Here is a 10,426-nt window from a genome sequence, read left to right on the forward strand (position 1 = left end):
ATACGCTCCCCATGGGGCTCGAACCTTCGATCCCGAGGCGGACGCCTTATCCACTAGGCCACGGCGATCGGTTATATTTGTCCCGATCCGTCCGTATGTACGTCTTTAAATCTTGTTCGGACGGGAACCCAAACACATTTTTTAAATAACCTGCAATTAATAAGCACAATATGCAGATAACGTTTTGCGAGCGACAACTTATGTCCCTAGGCCACGTTAGCGTTGCCAGTAGCCAACATGAACGATTGCTTTTGAACTCACTTACTAATCTATGAATATTTAAAAAAAGTGTTTTTATGCTTTCTGATCTGACATGCTAATTTACATGATTGTGTGGCCACTAGTTTAGATAAATCGGATTTTTAGCGCCTACATGGCCCTAGGTCAAAGGTGAAGGTCAACTGTTCAGGTGATACATTGTGTATTGCGATATTTAGTATTATCAACAGATTCTTGTTCCTATCATGCGTCGTGTTGTACATTTGTGTCTATGACACATATGTCATACCGATATATAATTAATATTTTGACTACATATGTTTATGCGAATCAATCGTAAGTAAAGCTCTTTTCGTATATTATTTTATTATTCATAATGATTTTCTTCCACATTTTGAATCTTACAATTGTTTGTGTCCACTTTAAATTAGACATAGAAATGATTATATCGATCCTGATTTTTAAATAAGCACTGTGATCATTTTTCTGTAGAAGGGGCAGTAACTCAAGTTAATAATCGCTTTTAACGACAACCGTGTATTTCCTCTTCGATAATAACTAACACATGGAAATCCTGTGTAAAAAAGACAGAAACGTTTATTACAAAAAAGCATTCGTTAAAAAACATCAACACAGCATGCGATTAACAGATATGATATAATACAAAAAATGTATGCAAGGACATGCCTGCAGATAATTATTTTGGTAATTTTTTCAATTAGTCATGGCTACTTGTTAGTGTGTATTTCAAGCTTTAGGGAAGACTCTGTCGTCGTGTCGATCTTAGTTTCACCTGATCCAAGACTGTTTATGAAAGTGATGTCATGGTTTTCACTGGATGTTGATCCACTGTTGTTTTCGAATAAATTGTTGCTTATTTTGTTGTTGTTGTTATCCCATCCGATGTTGTTTATTTCGTTATTGTTTTCCCATCCATTGTTGTTCACTATGTTATCCCATCCGTTGCTGTTTATTCCGCTGTTGTAATACCAACCCTGTCCGTTCCACCCGTTGTTGCTATTCAATCCGTTATTATTCATTAGTTTGTTGTTATCATATCCATCGCTGTTCATTCTCATGTTGCCCAATCCGTTGTTGTTATCCCAACCATTGGTGTTGATTGCATTGTTGTTATCCCAACCGTTATTGACCATTTGATAGTTGTTATCCCATCCATTGTTGCTCATTCTGTTGTTATTACCCCACATATTGCTATTCATTCCGTTGTTGTAATCATATCCATTCTTGTTATTCTGTCCATTGTTGTTCATTCCGCTGAAAGTCGTTTGGGACGCAACCTGGTTCGTGACGGCGTTAATAGGCAGAGAATTGTCCATGCTGAAACGAGTAAGTAATGGTGACGATGAAGATGACGAAGACGATGATGCTGATAATGCTGCTGCTGCTGCTGATGATGATGTTGATGCTGATGTTGCTGTTGTTGCTGTTGTTGCTGTTGTTGTTGATGATGATGATGATGATGATGATGATGATGATGCTGATGATGATGATGATGATGATGATGATGATGATGATGATGATGATGATGATGATGATGATGATGATGATGATGATAATGCTGATTATGGAGAGGCTTGCAACGAGGATATTGTAACGATGATGGCGAAGAAGAGGCGATTTTTTTTAAATAAAACAAATGTGCCTAACATAAACACTTACCCATCGTACTGCCCATAAGGGCCGAACAGCCCGAGGTCCTGGAACTGCTGACTTCCACCGAAACCGCTGTACATGCTTGAATCTAACCCTCCCGGAAGCGGGAATAGGGAACTTCCGAACCCCTTGACCGGGGCATGAAGATCAGACACGCCGAACCCAGTGACCTTGGCAAACGGATCCGGAATCTTTAACCCCTTCGTGAGTGACATTGGGTTTCCAAATGCCGCCTGGCTATCTCTTTTCATGTCGTTAACTTGGTTGTCAGAATCAAACGCTTTGACCCCCATCGGCATTGGAGCGCCTCCAAATCTAGCGGGGACATTAAACCCCCCGACGCCATAGTTCGAGGATGGTTCATAGCCAGCATTTCCCATCATGGATGTCCAGGAACGATGATAGCCGTGTTTCTTACAGTTGTACCCACCTAAGTCAGAAAAAGGACAGGAGGAAGTCAGTAAGCAACAAGCTTTATTTAATTTATTTTTAACAATCATTTGCCTTTTTGCTCACATAATATAGAATGTACATGTATTTAATTACTTTATACTGCCGTGTTCAAAGTAACGGCGAAATGTCTAGTGTTTGAAGCCCTAGGCCACAGTTAATAACTCGCTGCATTTAAAATGGTCATATGTTCTAAAAAAAATCTAAAGGCGTTTACTGCACAGAAAAATATCTCGATTGCGAGAAAATTATTTGTTATGGAATATTTACTTTGATGGACGGAAGGTAATATCGTAGTGAACTTACTCGCTTTACTCCAGTGGCAACACCGGCTCATACATACTTTACGATTAATAATTTCTTATTATTTATCATGATATTTCAAAGCTTGTTTTGTTAGCTTTTTGGTAATATATGAATTTCACACGATTTAACTACAATGAACATTATAAAAGTATTTGAACAATGGGTTTTTAACTATACCTTTCATGTTTAAGTACGGTTGTAGACCCATGTTGATGACGCCACCAAAACAGAGTCCTAGCGTGCATGACAGTATAAAGAGAAATCTCCCCATCGTCGCGTTGTTCAACTGTGAAAATCTGAAACAAAACAATAAGAGATATTTTAAGTGGTAGTTGAGTAAAATGCCCTATGCACAGATTAATGAATTAGCAATTTTAACAAGGCGAACATAACCATACTGTTATTACTCCTTTGTTTCTGAGTTTCACCATTTTATATACCATGCATAGCACTAGAATACTAACACACTTAAAAAGATAACGATTAAAAATCTCAAAACCGGAATACATTATAAAAATATTCAAAAGCAAACACAAAATAATAATTTCGATGTGAAAAGGCGTATATCATCACCGGAAACGGAGACAATCGCAAAATATAAATGGATCTCAATCTAGGAAAACGGGGTAAAATGCATGAGCACCGGCAAAGCAGGCCTTTTTCGTTTAAATGAAGTCTGTTCTAAATTAAAATCCAGTTTAGGCGGAAAGTGTCGTCCCTGATTAGCGGTGTTCACAGGTTAATCTTTGACGTCACTTTACGCACATGCCTACAAACCTATTTTGACGGAGCGAGACTCACATATATTAATCGTTTCTTCCAGTGGATTGAACACTTTGGCGCTTTAATGACACCGACAATAACTAATATCCATTCAAATGACACGACCGACGAAATGATTTCTTAAGATCAAACCAGAAATCAAACATTATTTACGCTGTAATAATTTTATATAGAGCTCACCGTTTTAATTTTAATTATAGTTCTAAATAATTATGGGAATTTCTTCGTGTCCAATTTATTGCATGTGTTTCAATTCACTCTAGCTGAATCTTATACTTGATTTGGAATGTTTTAAAAAGCACTAATTTAACAATTTTATGATTGCCTTTACAGAAATCTATTATCATTTTATGTACATGACTTTACTATTTACACGACGTCTCACATGTTTATCCAATCAAAGCTATTATATTGTTAACATGATATAAATGTTTCAAATGAAGATAACACGTACATAAGAATGTTAGATGTTTTATTTAAAACAACAATCAATACATTAATCTTGAAAACAAGCATAAAAAATATTATTATTATTAGGAAAGAAAGCTCGAAATGAACTACTCACATTGTTCTTGTATCCAAATTGTAGACGTTCGTATCGCATGCAGTCAAAATGTGTTATACGTCTGTTTTCAGTCACCGTATCACAAAACTACCAATATAGTAATATACCCGGAAGAAAGTATGAGTAATTTCTGCTGACGTATGGATTGACGTTTAGATCACGTAACGCTTAACGTACCTACGTTCCATATGATGTTAAATGACAGGCGGAATGAAAATGGTTTGTTTGATTACCGGGTAGTCATTGAGAAAGGTGTGTTAAGATGTCGAGTTGATGTGTTTTAAAAATAATTAAAGGATGAGTAGTGATCAATACACGTGAAATTGACGGCAATTATGTTATTATGTAATTTATGATTTATAAATATATAATGATACACATAATATAACAAGGTTATGTTGTTTTCTATACATGTTAACGAACGTAGTAGAAGTTGTTTTATGGTAAATATTTATTTCAAAAGAAGTTTTAAAACGTCAATTATGTCCATGGTAAGGTTTGACGAATACAAAGCTAGTATTTAGAACAAATAGAATAATGAGTTATTAGTCTTATGTTGTTGACAAATGCAATCCTAGCACATTATAAATGGTATTAAATGACACATACACATGTTATAATTACACATCAATTATACATTATTTATTATGTAAAAATTTGTTTGTGTAAAATTAAAACAACCATGGATAAAGTTTTATGAAAAATGAAATCCTTGAGCATTCATCGACAGTTAGAATTATAACGACTTAGGACGACTCTCAATTCGGACAAAGGGCACTGGACCAAGCGCGCTATCAATAACAAATATCTTTGGTCGTAAGTACCGAGTAAACTATGGCTGGCGGAAATATCTTTCTGCTTCCAAAATATTAACATGAACATGGGAAATCAAACTAGATCCCGTACAATTTATAGTCTACACCCTGTAAAATTATTTTATATCATATCATACCAAAGATTGTATTCAGGCCATTGGATAAATATGAAAAAACTCCAGTTTCATGTCAATGTAAAATAAAGGGACTTACTTTCAGAATGACGAATTGACACTTTTTGTAACATTTTCAAATATAGAAGGATAGAGTACACAAATGGATTTTAACCACAATACACAATACAGAAAAACGAATATACTGAAAATATATACATCTGAATAAGAGTTCGCATCATTCAAAATGAACAATCATACACATGTATCGTAACAAACGTTGTTATAATGAGATATTTGTTCCTGCACAAATTATGACACTTTTGGCATATAATGACACACAAAAAAAATGCGAACGTTCTGTGAACAAGTTACATCGGTTAAAAATTGCGTTTTGTGCCGGAGGAGCAATTCCCGTTTCACTCGATACAAAACTACTACACACACTTTGTATCCTAACCTATCATTGTGTAGCGTATCACTTTTACTTAAGTAAAATGGGTTGATATTTTTTGTTATCAGTAATAATGTTATTCTTGTACGTTAACTTTTAATTAAGATTCAAGAATTTCAAGAACTCGTTGAATATCACCTTATTTTGAAACTTTCCCTTCACCCTAAAAAGTAGGTAAAACTTAATACGATGTTGTCGAAATCAAAACAAGATATTTGTTCTAATATATATTTTTCAATATTAAATGCCTCTGTGGTGTAGATAAAAAACTATTTTGCATCGATGAGCCCTGGTTTCGATTCACGTAGGATGGAAACTATTTTATCAAAGTATTTTTGCTATTATACTTATTTTACTAGTCAAATGAGTATACTGTTGTAAATAAATACATGAAATGACCTTAACAGAGTGTGAACACGTTCATTTTTACCCAAGTCAAATCCCCACATGTTAATACATTATTAAAACGTGTTTAAAATTACAATGTTTTTTGAGTCATTAATTCTTGATTTGTGTACCGGTATATACCATTTAAACAAATTGTTTGTCGGTGACTTATTAATTTAAGTATTTAAAAAAATGCATATTACATATGACTCTGAAGGTGTTGTTTACAGCACCCTGGTGCGTTTATGAAACACCGAATTCTAAAAAAAATAGTTCACTTTAGATTCAGGTATAACAATTTTTTTGCATTTTCACATTGTATACATTCAATTTAAAACCACTATAAAGGGACTCCAACAAGTAGCTTTCTGGACGCTGAATAATGATTTCAAACGGTTTGTGCCGTCATTTTAATCTCTAACTATTACGAAAAGCCTGAATGACATGCATAATGTACATTTGTGTTGATTAATTGTTTATTATAGACTTCAGCGTTGCACCAACAATGTATGTATGATCTAACATGTCAGTGCAGTACTATGCATGTCCCTTAGTATCGTAACATGGGTAATTGCAAGTTCAAGTAATCCAGCACATTTTATCAGTATTATTGTTAATTAAGTATTGTCATAACGGTGAAGTACACGTACTTTTTTGAGTTTTTTTTTAAATCACAACTCAATACGAATACGGCGCTCATTTTCGTCTAGTTGTCACCTTCCCACTGGGTGTTTTCTTCCCGGCCTGTCGTGAGGTAGAGTAGCGGCCGGCCGGGCTGGGCGACTTTCCGGTGCGCGACTTGGACTTGAGCGTCTTCTGCACCTCCGCTGACCGGATGTTGAAGTTCGGGAACAGGTCCTCGTATTTTTCGAGGAGGGGTTTGTAATTGTACTGTGGCGGCAGCGGCGTAGGGGCGCGCAGCTCGAAAGTATCCTCCCGCGCAAGCTCCTTCGAGACCAGGATGTAAGTCGCGTGCGAGTCCAGGTGCTTGTTTCCGGTGTCAAACTTGTGGTTGTCAAGCTCCTTGACAAGTCCTAAAATATATCAAAAATGTGTTGTTTACACGTAGTTGTCGCAAAATGGTATTTCTGATCTTACCTGATTCGATCACTGATTTTTAAAAACGTTGATAATTAGGAATATTTGCAAACCTGAACTTTGTTTTAATAAAATGAAATTTGAAATGTGCGTCATTTCAAGTTTTTTTTAAAGAAGTAGATGGACGAACTTATAGTATTGATATAAGGGATACCTCATTTGTGCGAATAATGTTGTTATAAATCGTGATGGATATTGGTAGTAGTATTGATGATTAAGTTAACTTAATGCTATGTACGTTTTTTTCAGTTAAGGAAAACGGCTTTTTACTATAATATGTACACATAAGTCTTCCCACTGGCTCACAAGAGACCCCCCCCCCCCAATTAAACATAACACTGGGAATCTGGTAAATATCTAAACACGAATTTCTCTATGTCGACGGGTTTTTAATACGCCTTGCATATTATGTTTTCACTTCGGACTTGTTCGCAATTTATCAGATATTCAGCACTCGAAATTTTGGCACAGGTTAACCGCGTGTTCGATAAATATTTATTAAATTCAATCATGGATTGAATACTACTCCAAATATGTGAAACCTGTCGTTATATGATCTTATCTCTCGGTGGGTTACCGCTTTGAAATGATATCAAGCGGCTTTATCAATTTCTATAAGGCGCAGGTGAGATGAGACACCGTCTAAAGATTAGTCGAATCCTAGTCTTAAACATGTACATGAGCTGAATCATGCGGAAATCGGTATTATGCCATATGCGGTCAGCGTGGCTCGAGGCAATCTTGTGCATTCGAGCAGAGTGATAAGGGGCTATTCTGTCCTTAAAAGCGACAACGAAACCTTGCGTGAAATAATAGCGGACAGGGTAGCTCCTGGCCAAACTGCTACGCTGGTGGCATATGGTATAAGATCCATTTTCGCATTACGCCTGTCATATTTTGAATGAATTTCAACCCTATTTACTTGTTTTTCTTGTCCACGCGGATAACCTACTTGGTCATAAAGCTTTAATTAGATTACACAGATTTCCCAAGTTGAAATGCTGGATAAGTTTTGGTTTGAACGTTCATATAGGAAAAGTTCGCAGGTTTGAAAAATGACAATTAATACATATTGACATAGATTAAAAAATATTGCATGCTTTATGTTCAAACACGCAAAATAACACATATGGTTTATAAAAGTGTTTATAAATAATGTTTGTTGATTGATTATCATTAAACACAATTAGAAAATAAGCGCTTTTCATAGAACATTTTGAGAAAAAAGGCGTGTTTCCGACATGAAGATGAAAAGGCTTTCCCGGCGTGATGGTAAGGCCTTAACTTTTGCTTCTACAGGCCAAGTATGCGAACAGCAAGGCAGGCATATTTTTCATTATTTAGTTTTGCTTGTTTTTATAGTTATTTGAAAGTATTCAATATATAGTACAGTTCTCTTTTGTATCCATTTCCATTAAATTACATTTTTAAACAGGATAAATATGTGAACTCGTCCCTGTAAAACGTTTAGTACATACAATGGTATCATAATATTTATTTGGTAGCCATGTTAAATTGTGAGAATGTGCTTTTTTTAACCAGTCAATACACAAGTTTTTGATTGGCGGGCATGTTTTAAAAATACGATACAAATAAAGATTTAGTTCGATCGTTAGGTTTAGCCTAAGCCTCAGATATACACATATTTTATTACGTCATACTGTAGACTAACAGCTCACGTGATAAAATAGTGTCGATGATATAAAAGAAGGTATATACTTTTAACAATTAAGTTTATTGTAATGTTCACGAATGAAACTTTTGAAATTGTGCGATTTTTTTATTAAGCATATTGATTTTCTGGGATAAACTGTTTTAAAAAGCAAACCAAATGGAGATTACAAAAACAATATAAGACACAATAAGAGGACAAAAAACAAAACAACAAGAATAAAAGCACACAACTATGTAATCAAATTATCGATACGGGGGAAACCACCATCGTTATATGTGCATTTTAATGCTTATCAGAATAAGGAGTATACAGATCAAACTCAAAAACTAATAAAAAAAATCAATACGAGGAAACATGAAAATATTCTTTTGTTGTGAATACTTGATGGTTGAAATAACCACAAAACACAAAACATTACTGACTAGATATTTAAATTCGATAACATAACCTGTTGGTATATCATATTTATGAAATTTCACACATAGATACATGTACGTTAAGAATCCATAAAAGAAAACAAAATAAACTTTAATTTTTCTGTTAATATTACTTCTTCTTTTTTCTGTTGGTATTTACGTATCAACAAATAACGTATTAATACCCGTACCAGTCTCGTCTGCTATATCGACAATGACGTCTGTATTGCCGTAGCCAGACCGACGTTTGATGCTCGTGAGCAGGTTGACAACCATGCAGCTTGGATTGCATAGCAACGTCTCGTTGTTACCGTATTTCACGAGAATAAACATTATGACGTTATCAACAAGGTCACAGTCCACTTTATGATGGCACACCAAAAGACCTATTGTGGTCTTTCGAATTTCGAACACACAATTTTTATCACTGAACTTTATTCTTGTTTAGCTTACATTAACTGAATCTTCGTTCGGTACATATCGTTAGATATTCATATGTGTTGTATCATATACTCTCTCTATATATGTTATTAAACCACATATTTTGCCAATATCTGTCTTGCGAACTATGAATAAACGTTTCTCAAACACAGATCATATAAACCAATATAGTTTACATTGACTCTTTAATTACATAATAAACAGTAAGCGACGCCAACGAATATATCCACATTATTAACGTTCTATTTCATAACTTATTGAAGAGTTATCAAGAACATAAAATCCACCCAACGTCCATGAAGATTTGCAGTGTGAGAGTTAAAATAAGGTCCGGTTCGTATATAAGTGGAATGCTAATTTTAGGTAAATTGGTTTCGCGAATAGTTTATCCACTTGTTCAAATTACCCCTACCGATAACCAGTTTGATAATTAGTTGCTTTAAATAGCCATAACTGATATTGGTTTTGAGCGCGCGCGTAGTTAAGATAGATAAACTAGTAAATAAATATTTCAAAATTTTAATGCAACTCTACACGTTGAAGAAAAGTCTCAAATCTCTGTATATTGCAACAAGCAAGCTTTTTCATATGACGGATATGAATAGGTTCAACCGAATACAACGCTGTTTAAATACTCTAACAGGTTTTCTTTAAATAAATACGACCTTTTCTACCTTTAAGATAAGCGATGACTCGATGGTGGCCTTTTTGGTGTAGTTTTTATTCATTACGTTCAATGGGAGTAGAATATCCGATCGAATCTATTCTGATATAAAGTGATAAATTACCTGCCTTTGTGGATATAAAATGATCAATAGCACACGATCGCACCATGTGCTTCTGTGTACTTGAAATCTTTAACGAGTTTAAACTTATTATTTCGCGAAATAGCACAGACTATTTTCACACGTTACAGATGACAAATTGCATATCATGACAAACGACAGAGAACCTTTGTTATAAATCCTAACTTTTGTTCAATATTATTCAAATGACAATACACATTAGTCAGTTAAAACACAAGCACTTC

General features: G+C 34.8%; 2 protein-coding genes across 2 annotated transcripts; both read right to left on the reverse strand.

Moving 5' to 3' along the window:
• Positions 1 to 755: 755 nt before the first annotated feature.
• Positions 756 to 4,074, reverse strand: LOC127875474 (homeobox protein 5-like). Its single transcript, XM_052420550.1, has 4 exons — positions 3,998 to 4,074; positions 2,827 to 2,945; positions 1,900 to 2,323; positions 756 to 1,557 (listed from the first exon to the last, which is right to left on the reverse strand). The coding sequence occupies exons 2-4, from the start codon at positions 2,918 to 2,920 to the stop codon at positions 948 to 950; spliced, it is 1,128 nt and encodes a 375-aa protein (XP_052276510.1). The 5' UTR covers positions 2,921 to 2,945; positions 3,998 to 4,074; the 3' UTR covers positions 756 to 947.
• On the reverse strand, positions 3,888 to 10,038 carry LOC127875475 (uncharacterized). The gene is made up of 2 exons (XM_052420551.1): positions 9,147 to 10,038; positions 3,888 to 6,800 (listed from the first exon to the last, which is right to left on the reverse strand). Exons 1-2 carry the CDS (start codon positions 9,286 to 9,288, stop codon positions 6,463 to 6,465), a joined length of 480 nt encoding a protein of 159 aa, XP_052276511.1. The 5' UTR covers positions 9,289 to 10,038; the 3' UTR covers positions 3,888 to 6,462.
• Positions 10,039 to 10,426: the final 388 nt, after the last annotated feature.

The sequence above is a fragment of the Dreissena polymorpha genome, chromosome 3 (assembly GCF_020536995.1).
Source record: "Dreissena polymorpha isolate Duluth1 chromosome 3, UMN_Dpol_1.0, whole genome shotgun sequence".
In the NCBI taxonomy this organism is placed as follows: Eukaryota; Metazoa; Mollusca; class Bivalvia; order Myida; family Dreissenidae; genus Dreissena; species Dreissena polymorpha.